Below are 13,694 nucleotides of genomic sequence, written 5' to 3' on the forward strand. Positions count from 1 at the left end.
CTTAAGGGTGTATTTTTTTGTCCCATGGGCAACACCCTTTTGGGGTGTTTAGAAACACCCTAAACATAGGGTGTTTAGAAACACCCCTTAAAAATGTAGGGTGTAAGGAAAGATTACACCCTACTTTAATAGGTGTTTATGAACACCCCTAAACTATGGGTGTTACAATAAGTTACACCCGTTCGATTCGGGTGTAATACACAAAAACACCTTTGAAAGGGTGGCTGTAAAAGGGGAAAGCATACATGCTACTTCTTCCGTGCCAGCCCCCTTGGGGCACTACAGACATCAGCGCGTTCTGATCCGTTCAGGTGCACCCCAGAAAGAATTCTCCTGTTGATGAGATCATTCAGAAATGCGCAATCCCTTGATAAAAATGGATTGATAAAAAGTTTCAAAAAATTGCAGCAGTGCCCACACAAGTTTGGCTGTATATATATAGTCGACTTTCTTAGTCGACTGCCAACCCAACAGCTGTAGCTGATACACGAGCAGCGATTCTCCGTAACAACTCATGCGACACGATAAGGACTCAGAATTACGTTTTGCTCAGCAGACCTCCATTTTCTCTTCTTTGGGAAAGTACATGAGTGAAGTAAAAGACTGTGCACATTGCTGCAATGATGAAACTTTTCCCACCTACTCAAAAGCAACGGATTGTGGCTCTAACAAAAACAGGTGAACAATCTGACTATGACATGCATGTTACAGCTCATACTGAATGCGATAATATGCAGGAAATGCATGTAATAGGGATAGTTGGATCACAACCGCACTGCAGAAACATGACCTGCATCGCAGCATAGAATGAAATTTTACATAGGTGTGCTCAGACAAATTTTTAAGGATTATACCTTTCCAAGCAAAAACAACAGAATCATTGGTAATTGAATGAAATATGAGTATTTATTTGTTTTAAAAGAAATAGTTACCAAACTAAAAGCTTGTCATAAAACTAAAACATAAATTCCAAAACAATAGTTGATACACTGATTTTACTGACAAGTACTGGCAGTGTTGTTACATTAAAATTTCAACAGCAAATGATCTAAGTTACTATACATGCTGCAAAAAAGTCACGAAACACTGAGTAAAAAACAGCAAAGTAGAATGACCGTGTGAGAACATGCTGAAATCCGCAGGAACAAAATGACTCATAATAAAATGTCACAAGAAACTGGAGCAAAAAAAATAAGTTAACTAAATGCCAGTATCACTACAGTAATCTTTTCTGTATATTCAAAAAGCAAATAACTACACATTACATGATGAAAATATTGCTTTTAGTATAAACTCGATTTTGTCACATGTGTTGCATGTAACACATGTGATGAAATCGAGTTTATACTAAAAGTAATATTTTCATCATGTAATGAGTAGATATTTGTTTTTTGAATATACAGAAAAGATTACTGTAGGCATACTGGTGCTTCATTTCAACTTATTGCTCAAGTTTCTTATGACATTTTATTATGAGCGGGAGCTAAGGCCTATTTTGCAGCTTTTTTGAAAACGTTCAGTAGCTTAACAACCGGTGTTCTTGGTGAGGTCGATCGCTGACCGAGTAGCAGCCATTCTATGGCCACAAGAACGTTGAAGGCCTTCCGGGCGTACTCTATGTTCAGCAGCCAATGAGCTGACATCAGTGCAAGTATTCCTTCTTCACCGTTCGACACACGGAACATCAGTTCTTTGTCGACATGGAGTGAAAGGTTCCTTGCATATGGGAGATCAGCCCCATCATACACAATACAGGGCGTTATTGGAACGCTCCCTCCCTGCACGATAAAAAACAGCAAATTACTGCTTGGAAAGCACTACGCAAACTTCACTGACTTGTTTCTGTACATAACAGTTTCTGTACCATGTATCATCTAAATATAAAGGATCATAACATGCCCAATAGATAACTAGGGAGAATTAACAGCTTTACTACGAGTAACTAGCTCATTTGGGACAAGTACAATTTGACAATATAATCAGCATTTTTAAAGAAAAAGAAGCATTTTCCGTGGCATGAAGGATTCGTGTACGGTGATAAAAATCATGATAAAATAAAGCTATGCACAGTGACCTGTCTTCTTCAAAGCTGCAACTTTCAGTCTTGAAGAAGGGCAGCCTTGAAAATGACAAGTCCGCTTGTCAGAGCATTAGCTCCAGCGACACCTCACGTTTCAAGTAATTATCTATTCAAACTTCTATCTTCCACTAAACTTCTTCCCGTTCTTTTTAATTACACACGAGTAAACAATGCCACAGTCTATGAGCATGAAAAGCGTAGAATACAACAAATCACTAGGGTACCGCTGAAAAAAGCGCTTCACAGAAATAAAGCTTGTCAGCAAAGCTGTTCGCCTCTTTTTGATGCATGGGCACTGTCTTTAGCATAAGTCTATACAGCTTGGAACGTCAACATATGGGGTTAACATGCACGCTACCCTGTGAACATCAATGATTGGGCCATTCTATAGGCATTTCGTGAAAAGATGTTACACATGTCAAAGCGCAGACATTCGTTTTTACTCACCACACCATCAAATCTAAAAACGGTCATGCAACATCCTAGCAGTGAAATATTTTTTACCCAGGAACACGCGGAGCAGTTATAAATGAAGTTTATAAGTACAGCAAGCATGATTAGCGCTGTAGCATAAAAAAACATGAGCACAGCACGTTTTTAAGTTACGCCTACTGTGAAAATTACATCTATTATTTCGAGGTTAGATTAGTTCATTTGATGTAGGCATTTGATCATGCAAATTATTCAATTACGTATGCACAGACGTTTAATATGCCCCCAGTATTAAAACAAAGTGGCTTAACAATTTACTTACTTCTTGTACAAATAGACAGTTCATAGCTGCTGGCTCTCTCAGATTCTGGGCCAAAATCTCAAGCGCTGCCACAGTCAACATATCTGAAAAAAAAAAAAAAAGGATTCCAGTTTCCAAAAAGAAGGCCACAGTAACGCTCCATAACTGCCTCAGATAATTGTTAATTGGGTCACTGATTACCTTTCCTCGGATTATTGCAATAAGGAATCAGTGTGCTTTCCTCTTTACTGCTATAAGGCACCGATACCTGCCACCTCTGTTACCTGCCTCCTGTTACTACCGATAAAATGTAACTGCGCAACTGAAATGGCAAAAGACAAAAGAAAGTGTTTCTGCTGGAAGCTAGTTAACTCAAGTTTCATGAATTCTTTGGATCAAAATTAGAACAAGATACTCGATTAGCACACTAACATATAAGTCCCACAAAATCATGGTGTATGACTAGACTTAATTCTGCACAATATGAGCACCCATGCAGTTGCAACATTTTCTACCACAATGAAGCCCGCACATAACAAACAGTTATTCTAACAAGGTGATTTTATAGTTCGAGAAATGATTGAATGAATTCACTGACTATTTTCTGCAAGTAAGACTTGTTTTCTGGTCACATTCTTGAGTTATCGTTTTATAGGTTTAAATCCTAGAGTTAAAGCTATCATACAGCATAGTCTGTGCAATGTGGCCCTGGCTTCGCACTTAATATTTTTGCGTTCTGTTCTCTTTCCTTTAGACTTTCACAGTGATCAACAACGCTAGCGATTCTGATAAAAGAAGCATTGCAGTCTTGGTGGGGCATTCATGCGACCGAGAGCAAGCAAGAAAGAAAAAAAAATACACTTCCTGGAACACAAGGGCGCGAGATAAGCTTAGAAGAAACGACAGCGGGTTAAGGTCAGCAGGGAGTCGCGGCAAAGAAAAAATAAAGGAGTAAGGGGATTGAGTCATTTTGTATTCCGCCACCCCCTAGCTGGAGTTCAAAGGAGAACAAAAGAACTCAAGAGCTTGGGGCCCCTCTGCTGTGGTCAGTGGGGGCAAACGCAAGGGGAGTGAAAAAAAGAAACGAAAGCGACAACGAGCCCAAAACTGCATGTGCATTAGAAAGGAGCAACAAACCGAGCGCTAGTACTCCCGTAAGAGGGGTCACGAGCGTCGTCATCCCCTTCACACAATGGCTAAGCAATGGCAACATTTTGCGGAACGCGTTCTGTGGTCAGTGCGCGTTAAATTCACGTGAATATACGCTACTCGAAGGCATATTTTTCATCAAATTGAGCCAAACAAACGCTTTTTCCAGTCGTTTCGTCCACATTGTAAGCCTACAGATTTCAGTGTTTTCAAGCAACAAATTCTGATGTTTATAAAACAGAGAGCTAATTGGCGTTTGTGGTTGTGTTGACTTCCTTCTAGTGTCCTTGTTTGCACGCCCTGTGTTTAGTATGTTTTCTTAGAATTTTGATCCACTCAGCATATTAGCACATTTTTTTTTTTTTTTGGGGGGGGGGGGGTTCAGATAAGCTGAACTCCTGATAAGACGAACAAATGACCGCGATCCTTTCTAGTTCGTCTTAAATCCCTCTACTGTACACTGTGCTGCTGTACTGACGAAATTTGTTTCGTTATCACTATATACTCACTGTAGTAATTGGAGGAGGGAGTTCATACCCCCGCCCCCAAAGATTGGCTGTCTGAACCCCTTGAGGTTTGAGGGCACACATAGAAACGAACGAAATAATATACATTAAGTGTGGTTCGACGTCACACACAAATACGATTAATAAATTAACCATACAACAAAAATCTTCAACCCATCTGTCCCACATTTTAAAAAGGTATACTGCAACAGATAAATTTGATGATTCACACTTTAAAACGATGATTCACACTTTCTACGTACTGTGAAAGTACGTAGAAAAAAAAAGCAATTTAAGAGTGATTCTCTTACAGTTCAGTAAGTTCGATGCCCGAAGCTTCCTGAAGATCAAGAGAGCTGCTCTCTTCAGGCCCCTATAACAAGTGAGAGCACACTGTGTAGGATGCACAATACTTTTTTCCAGTACGTGTCGTAAGGTACACGAAAGAAAAAAAATGTAACTGTCATTGATTTGCACCAAAGTGAAAACTTTGATTACCTGCTCTTCAGCATTCTCAACGTCACATGTCGATGACGACGAGCCATCCAGAGGTGTGCGACTGAAAGGCAGCAATTTAATCTTTGCCATGTGTGGTATATCGTCACCAGGGCCAAGGTCGACGTACTCATCAAAGTTCACCTCCAAAACCTATGTAAAAACATTTCTTAATTTTGCTTCTAGCTTAGTCACAAAATCAGTGCGTCAGCACACACACACTCGTTAGTGCAGAATGCCGTTTGGCACAATCAGCAGAATATATACGAGAAGAAAAACATCACAGAGTATCAGGGAGCGAACACTTGAAACTTTCGAATAACCAATCAAATGGTGCTCTATTCAACGTTTTGATGTCAACCCGTGCTAGGGCCGTAGCCGGGGGGGGGGGGGGGGGGGTCACACTTTTAAAAAGATTACAAAGCACACAGCCGGCTCGAGAAGCGATAACCGCCTGAAGAACTAATCTAAAAGCACCGCGCGCGCGCTTGAAATCGCAGGCGGCAGCCGGCGTGTGGCTGTAGGAAAAAAAACAATTAAGAAAAAACAAACAAACATCGGCGCATGAAAAAAATTCTACGTACTTCTGCAGTGTACATGCCAAGAAAGAAAAATGATCGGAAAAGCTGCGTATTTTGAACATACAGGCAATGACGTGCCTCCACTGACGTAAAATATAAGCAAAAAACTACGCGACTGCCTTTCTTCGAAGCGCGAATTCAACTACGTACATTGCGGCAATCGGAAACTACCCAATGCTAGCGACGTTCGCTTGGCGACGCCATCAGATAGTTTATCGCTGAGATTCCGCACAGCAATGCCAAGGAGTGCATCTTTCACACAAACACTTTACGGTTCGCTTAGGAACTGAACACGAAAACATTCACGTACCTGAAATCTAGACGTCGACAGCGCGACGAGGTTTCCCAAGATGGGGCACGCCGCAATGGCTTGTTTAAGCTCCTCAAGTGTGCCGTTGTTCAGGGTGTACGACCTCTTCATGTGAAGGTGAGGCACGTCCACCAAACATTTCACCTGTGACATTCTTCTCGCTTTTGAAGACAAAGATCAGAGACAAAGATCACAGGCAACGCGCGCAACTCCTTTATCGAAAGCCTGTGCGCCTGTGCCGCACGTGTATCTGAACATCCGCGCGGTGCAATCAGCGACGCCTAGCCCCAGGGCCCCAGCAACACGAGGCTCTGCGCATGCGCAGTTCATACATATTGCCGTGAACACTCAAGTGTATGGAGAGAGTCTCGTGAATAGGCGAAGCAGTGACGTCACGGCGTGGTCGTTGGTAGGGGGCGAAAAATGGTGCAAAAAATGATCGTGTTACCTCGCCCATCTTTGTCCCTCCCGCTCTCATGTGGTGGATCGCGTGGCCCGCGCTCCACGCCTTCGTGTAAATAGAGTAGCGTGCGTTGCGCGAGCTGGCGCAACACAAGCGGTTCAACACAGATAGCTGAAAAATAGTAAAAAAAAATTTCGGCCCGAGCGAGGATCGAATCCAGGCCAACTGCGTGGGACGCAGGTGTTATCGCGTGTTGCCTTACAAGACGCGCAGTGGGCCCGTCGCTGACGCGCACAAAGAATTATGGCGTAGTAGACACATAACAACTGTACGTATTCTATACAGGATAATCTTAAACAACCCGACCACGTTGTTGTGTTCTAGTCTTGAATGCGAAGCTTAAGAGTCCTCCAAATTTTGGAGAGTATGAACCGAATTAGGGGCGCGATAACATTAAAATGATCGAAATGCTGACTTTTGTAGTTGTATAAGCAGATTTCTAGGCAACAACGTCTATGGAGAGCGCGGCGATTTTTGTGCTCTGAGAGCCTGTTCAGTTCGCGTGTGTTTAGCCTGTACAGAAGTCCGCCTGCGCGCCTAATATTGTGTAGCAGGTGCACAGACACGCTGCTGAGGCCTCCCGCCATCTCATATCTGAAGAGGTCATGCTCATAGGCGTGCGCAATGTATGGGGCAGACATTTCGCACTTATTTCTTAGGTAACTAGAAAAGACGGCAGCCCCTGGTTCTGCGGGGGGGGGAGGGCAGAGCCCCCCTCCCCCCCTTGCCATACTGTGCTCACGCCCAGTGTGTCGGAACGGAACGAAAACCAAAAAACGAACAACAATTAACAAAAACTATATTTTTCACCGGAACGAAGACGTCACCGAAACGTTATCTATTGTTTCGTTCGGGAGTGAAACTGAAATATTTTTATCGGTTTTCAGTTCACTGGAAAATGTGGCTATCTGGAACAACCGAAGTCATGTAAAGTGAACAGTATAACGCATATCTCGGGGTATATATAGTGTGGGCGCGTATCTGAAGCAGGAATTCTAAAGCAAAGATACTGAAATTTTGCGAGAAATGATGAGTGAAAACCTGAGCTGTTTGTGTTAACGCATGTAAGCTGTCGTGTGCCAGTCACGTTCTAGCGCAGAGAGGGCATTCTCGGCGCTGAAGTTTGTTCTATCAGAATAGTTGTATTGCATATCAGAAAGTACCCTCGATGACGGGCTGCTTTTGAGATCATGCTCACTCCCTTGACGCAAAGCACTGAGCCTGATTAAAGAATTCATAATTCGCTTTTGAGAAAACTAAATATTACACCTCAGAAGAGTACTGGCTTTGGTGTTGTTGGAAGAAAACCTTTTACCCCTGACCCAAGTTCTTAACAGGAGCGCAAGTAACTATATACCACAAAGGCTACGTTTTTTTTTTTTATCGTTACTGTAGCTTCAAGCTATTGCATGCAAATAAGAGCCGTTACGAAACATTACGGAACGTTATTTTTCGTTCCAAAACAGAAACGGAGCGCAACTTTTTTCGATAGAACGAAACTAAAACTGAAATGAAGAAGATTTCGTTCCGACACCCTGCTCATGCCTTACGTCACCCCACCTTCTGTTCAGTCGACGAATGACGCCACCTTTTTCCTCCACGACAACCGTTAAAACGTCACTTCACGTGGATGTTAACCGCCACATTCCACGTCGGCTTGCATATATACTGTGAGCAACGGAAACAAACACGCGCTCCTGCGTTGATCAATGCGCGGGGGCCGGCACATTCGCATGAAAGGCCCCGTAACGGTTCGTAAAGGTTTTACACAAGTAAAAACCTTTACGAACCGTTACGGCGCCTTTCTTTATTTTTTTTTATTTCGTTCCGGAACAGAAACGGAATAGAACATTTCTCGATGGAACGAAACTAAAACCCAAACGAGAAAGATTTCGTTCCCCAATATCCTGCCCGTGCACCTACAGAGCTCATCAGAGACTTGTCGTCTAAGTCATTTCTGATGACGTTCAAGAAATTTGTATCGAAAGAGAAATCTGCAAGACAACGCTCTGATATTTAAACGAGCTTCAAGGGACTTAAACCTAAATGGGTCTTTGCCGTGAAGGGAAGCGAGATCCGTTCTTTCTTGATCAGTTTCAAAATTTATTTTCTAGAGTGGGGCAGGGGGGGGGGGGGGGTTAGGCTTTCGGAAATGAATGCTGAAAATCGTCAAGGCCACCCATCGCCGAGCGCTTGGGAAAAGCTGCCTCGACTACGACAGCCTCTCCACAGTTCTCACGCTGGCAGAGGCATTGGTTATTGCTCGTCCGTTGACCTTCGTCTCTTCCACCGCGAGAAGCTTATGCACATTTTCTGGTCGGCCGCAAACTAACAAGATTATCTATCCTAGAGACACGGGAGTGAAATTGACGACCAAGAATGCAATGTTGAGATTTTGGATGGCCTCCGCGGACCTTCCCTTCACGGGCCTTCCCGCCAGAAAGACGCCGTCGAAGCAGTTGACAGGTCTCGTGATATACATGTGATTATTCTTTAGGTGAAATGAAGTAACAAGGCGCTTGATCAGTGCCTCCTGAGCCGTGTTGAAGTGCATTTTGTGAGTCTTGATCAGAGTCAGAACGGTGTTTCGGAGCGGCCAGCAAGGAAAAAAACTGCTCACACGTACTGCAAGGCACTTTACCTGCAAGTGGGATGGTCAAGCAGAGGCATACACTCGGTAAATTTCGAAAAGTTCTAAGAACCTTTTCTAAAGTGCGTTGAAAAAAAAAAATGAGCAAAAGGCACCGCAAGTGCTCATTTGTGGCGTGCGCTTTCGAATAGGCGGTAATGCATAGTCTGTGAATGGCATTCTTATAGCTCTGCCTGCATCACTGTGCATCGCGCATTATTTACACATTCGCACCGTTTTATTAAATAAGTGTTGCGTTCATTAGCGTTCTAGTAGCATATTAAAAAGCGGTATACATGTTTCATGAGTGTGAATATTCAAGTGGACTTCGTGTAGTATTTAAATGCCAAGTGATTTTGCCAAGTGAAATGCCAAGTGAAATGCCAAGTGAAATGCCAAGAGAAAACACCGCCAGGCAGTGCGAATGCGAAGCCGCCCCCTAGAGTGGGCCTCCCGAACCGTACGGCAGAGAACACGAAGTTCCCCCAGCGCGGGCCCCACGATCCCAGCGCCGGCCAAAGTATAAACACCGTGCGCCGACGCACGGTGCTTAATACACCGGCTCCTCTCCTACGTATAAACACCGTGCGCCCCGGCGCAGCATGAAGAAAGGCTCCTCTCGTACAGTTGACCTCGAAGAAATCTCAGGAGAGCGCAGCAATATTTCGAAGAAGCTGGCCTAGACCTTGGGGCAGTCGAACCTTGGCCACTTGGCTCCGGCGAAAGACACATTTCGACTCTGTCTAGGCAAAATCCTCATCGGCTGCGCTCCGGTCCTTGCAATGGTTTAAAGTCGTTCTCCTGACCACGCCCCGAGGGCTCCAGCGAGTGTCCAAGCGTTACCCCGGACCCCGACAGCCACAAACGAAAGTAAATTCGGACTTCATTGTTCTTCACGCTCAGAGAAATTACGTTGTGATTACTCTGCGTTGATTGCCTGTGTGACAGAACGTACACATACCTTTGGGAAAGTATATATATATAGGCTGAATACTTTTGTATACTTGTCGCGGAATGTTCCGAAGTGCCATGCACCATGCCGGTCAAAGTGCTACCATTTCTTGCAGTTTTCATTGACATTTGTACAACAGCAGAGAGTAGCTAATGTACAAAGCTGATGCATGGCTTATAATGCACAATAGGTTTTTGTCAATGTGGCTATGGTCAAATCTGTTCAATAATTCTGTTTTTCCTGTGTTTCATTTTTCTATTTCGTACGTTGGTCATACGGTCCAGAAAAGCACATGTTTGCAGTCATTAAAGATTTACTTGGTTATGCCACACTCGTTCGTATTTTTTGTCATTGTATATACCCACTGATTGTATACCCACTGCAGCTTAGCAGTCAGGCCATTTGTGCATGTGCATGATGTACAGGCTCATATTTTCTTCATTTGACATGATAATTCATGTTGACCCAACTTGAGAGGATAGCCTGCCCAAGATTGTCATACATTTGCATATTAATTCGTTTACACCCTTCTGGTGAGGGTGTAAATGGGGTGTTGCAAGGGTGTTTTGTTTACGAACACCCCATTTCTAAATATAAGGGTGTAATAAGGGTGTTCACAAGGGTGTTTTTAACGCATACACCCGTTTTACACCCTTTAGGGTGTAAAATTTTTTACTGTGTGAAAGCAACGAGAGTCAAAGCAATCACATTCTGGCATTTTACAGACTTCTTAACGAAGCACCACGCAAGAGAAATGTCCACAACAACACTATATTGGCATCAGAATTTGCTAGAAAGACGCCGCATGCATTAGAGTACGCAGCAAAGTACAGTGACTACGAGTAAGTGTAATGGAACCGAATGAACTAAAAATTAAAAAAATCGTGAAAACAAAACATCTGCTGTGCATGGATGTTCGCGCGCTTCTTTTTATCAAGACGGCTCGAGCGCCACCACGTGACTCAGCTTCACCACTACGCAGACGTGATCACCTCCCCTCGCTGGAGCACTGTGGTGGAAAGATGAAAATAATGCCGCTGCTATTAGTTCTACTAAGGTCGATTTGTGGGAGCAGCATCATCTTGAGAAGCAAGTTTAGCCAATTTTTATTCTTTGGCACGGTGGTGTTGCGATAGCACTATCTTGTATTTTAACACAATACATAATTTAATGTACTGCAAATATAGATACACGTCTTGCGGGGTACACGTCTGGTACACGTTGCGGGACGTATAGCGATAAAAATACAACATGCCCAAGGAGTATCTAAGATAGTATCTAAAATACATATATCTTCGATGCTGCCCTGCACGGTCCACAATAGTCCCGCGGAGGCAGGCTGCCTCTGGAAATGGCTGGTAGCCTACATCCCCAGAGCTGCTGCGGATGCCCAGCTTAGCTGTCTAATTAGCGCCTACGAAAGCAGCACGCTTACCTTTAAAAGGCGCGCGTTGCTCATTTCCATAGCTCCATGAATATGGCCCCCTCCAAGCATCAGTTCCAACAAGCAGCCTCCGCGTAATAATATGCGTGACCACAACCGAAGATGCGCACGTTTTCGGGAGCACAGAACAACAGGACCCTCAACACACACCAAGAGACAGGCGACACTGAGAGAGCAGGTGCCATCGCCGCCGTCATGGCCGTCGCTCCGACGGCAAGCCGCAGCGCCAGGGCCCACAGCCTATATACGAACTGCTCCGAACGTCAGCCGTGCGATTTTACATAACCAGGAATTAGACATCGCCGAACGATGCCTCGAGCGGCCGCCCCAGCACTCTCGTTTTCTACGCGAGAGCGTAATTTTTCGCGAATACCGAAACATAAAAGCCATCTTTAAAAAAAATTCCGATATAATAGGCTCTAGGCGCCTACTCGAACATCTGATGGAGAGAGAGACATAGAAAGAAGGAATACAAGAAAGGCAGGGAGGTTAACTAGACTACGTCCAGTTTGCTACCTTACACATGGGAAGGGAAACAACGGGGTAAAAGAGAGAGAGAAAGAAAGAAAGAGAAAACCAACAGTGCACACATTTCACAGCACACAGTGCAGCGTATCACAGGCGGTCGCACAATTCTGTTGACTTCAAAAACTGCAGGAGGGCTCGTGTGGCGCTCTGAGCTGATGAGCTGCGAGGCGAGGCTCCCAACATATTCCCTTCAGTGAAAGGCCGATCATCGGGTCTCCTCCATACCCACTGGAGAATCTGACGATGTTGTGCGTGCAAATTGGGGACATCGGCACAAGGGGTGGCCGATAGTCTCTATACAGTTGCTGTTATCGGACATGGATGAATCCGCCATACAAATGCGATAGCTAAATGAGTTGGTGAACGGTACACCGACCCACAGCCGACACAGCAGCGTAGCGTCACGTAGGGAAATCTTGTTTGACAGTTCTAGCTGTGGCAATGAAGCTAGATTCTATGGGCGACGGTTAGAGTTTAGCAGATAATTCCAGTGCGCTTGCGTGGCATTATGGCGACGTGGCGAAGTTTTCTTGCAGAGTCTACTCTAGACATGGGTATGCGCTGTCTAGGCCCTCCATCATGGGCACATCGGGCAGCGTCGTAGGCGAGGTAGTTACCACTGATACCACAATGTCCCGGCAACCATTATAAGAATATTACGCATCCTTTATTATCTGTGCGATGACAAATTTACTTGATATGGGAATGGGATAATTTCTACGTCGTAGACTTCGCATGCTTTGAAAGGCTGTCTTAGAGTCGCAGAATACTACACATTTAGAAGGGGATTCTTGTGCGTTAAGTTCAGAGCCCGCACATATCGTGACGTGTGAGGTCTTGACCTTTACGATGATTGATTGGGATGGGACTACAAAGGGACCCGTCGAACATCCCGAGACCGAACCGTCCGTGTTAACATGAATTTGGTTAGCGTATGACATGTGTAAATGGTCGAATGAGATTTGCTTGAGAGCTACAGTTGACAGGTTAGCCTTTTTAGATATCCGTGGCACATCAAGGTGCACTAGGCCAGGAATAGCAGTGTAGTTGTGGGCGAGAATCACCTCGAGATTACCGGCTGGTTAGCCGGAAAAACTTTGAAAAAAGCTGTCTCCTGTCTTTTTCTGGTAAGCTACCGAGGTGGTTGTAAGGCGCTCTGGATATATGACGAATATGCGTAGGACTCTACCGACAGATATATATGTCATAATCGGGTTGTGTTTGCCAGTGGCAATCGTGGCTACAGTATGGGCACACCGAGGTAGCCCCAAACATGTGCGAAGGATTTCGCCGTGAATGCTTTGCACGAACCGGATGTTAGGTTTCTCTGCGATAGAAAGCATGGTGTGCTGTATCGCAAATACCCCAATAAGAGCGCTCTGTATAGCTGAAGCATAGATGACGCGGAAGTGCCCGACGTTTTACCGGCGGGTTATCTCAGTACGTGTGCAACAGAGGTGAGCTGATCCACAAGTGTCAGATGGGAGCACTCGGCGGAAGATTCATGTCGATAATAATGGCCAGGAATCGGCGACATCTCATATAACAAATTCTTACGTCGTACATTGTAACGGGATACCAGATCATAGGCTTGCGGGCACGGTGTAAGAAAAATAATTTAGGTGTGGACACTCCGCCCGACGGCGCGTCTACATAATGTTCGCCTCTTTCCTCCTCTCGGCCCCCATGTCGCAGCGCCTCCCACGCAACCGCGGCCGGCGCATGTACTATAGAAGACGAGCTGCGTGCGTAGCGTCCGTAACGGCGTTGCGCACGTGAGAAGTCAGCAGAAAGACTGCTCACGCGCTCTAAGCAAGACGCCGC

At 44.7% G+C, this 13,694-nt stretch overlaps 1 protein-coding gene across 2 annotated transcripts; it reads right to left on the reverse strand.

Annotated features, from left to right (window-relative positions):
- Nucleotides 1-946: 946 nt before the first annotated feature.
- Nucleotides 947-5,993, reverse strand: LOC125756813 (uncharacterized). 2 transcript variants are annotated; one of them, XM_049411773.1, is made up of 2 exons: nucleotides 5,855-5,993; nucleotides 947-1,778 (listed from the first exon to the last, which is right to left on the reverse strand). In XM_049411773.1, exons 1-2 carry the CDS (start codon nucleotides 5,963-5,965, stop codon nucleotides 1,491-1,493), a joined length of 399 nt encoding a protein of 132 aa, XP_049267730.1. In that variant the 5' UTR covers nucleotides 5,966-5,993; the 3' UTR covers nucleotides 947-1,490. The 2 variants fall into 2 exon arrangements, 1 of the variants encoding a protein (XP_049267730.1); XR_007414760.1 differs by lacking the exon at nucleotides 947-1,778 and adding an exon at nucleotides 4,971-5,116 and having other exon boundaries at nucleotides 5,855-5,971.
- Between the last annotated feature and the right edge of the window lie 7,701 nt (nucleotides 5,994-13,694).

The sequence above is a fragment of the Rhipicephalus sanguineus genome, unplaced genomic scaffold (genome assembly GCF_013339695.2).
Source record: "Rhipicephalus sanguineus isolate Rsan-2018 unplaced genomic scaffold, BIME_Rsan_1.4 Seq8589, whole genome shotgun sequence".
NCBI lineage: Eukaryota > Metazoa > Arthropoda > Arachnida > Ixodida > Ixodidae > Rhipicephalus > Rhipicephalus sanguineus.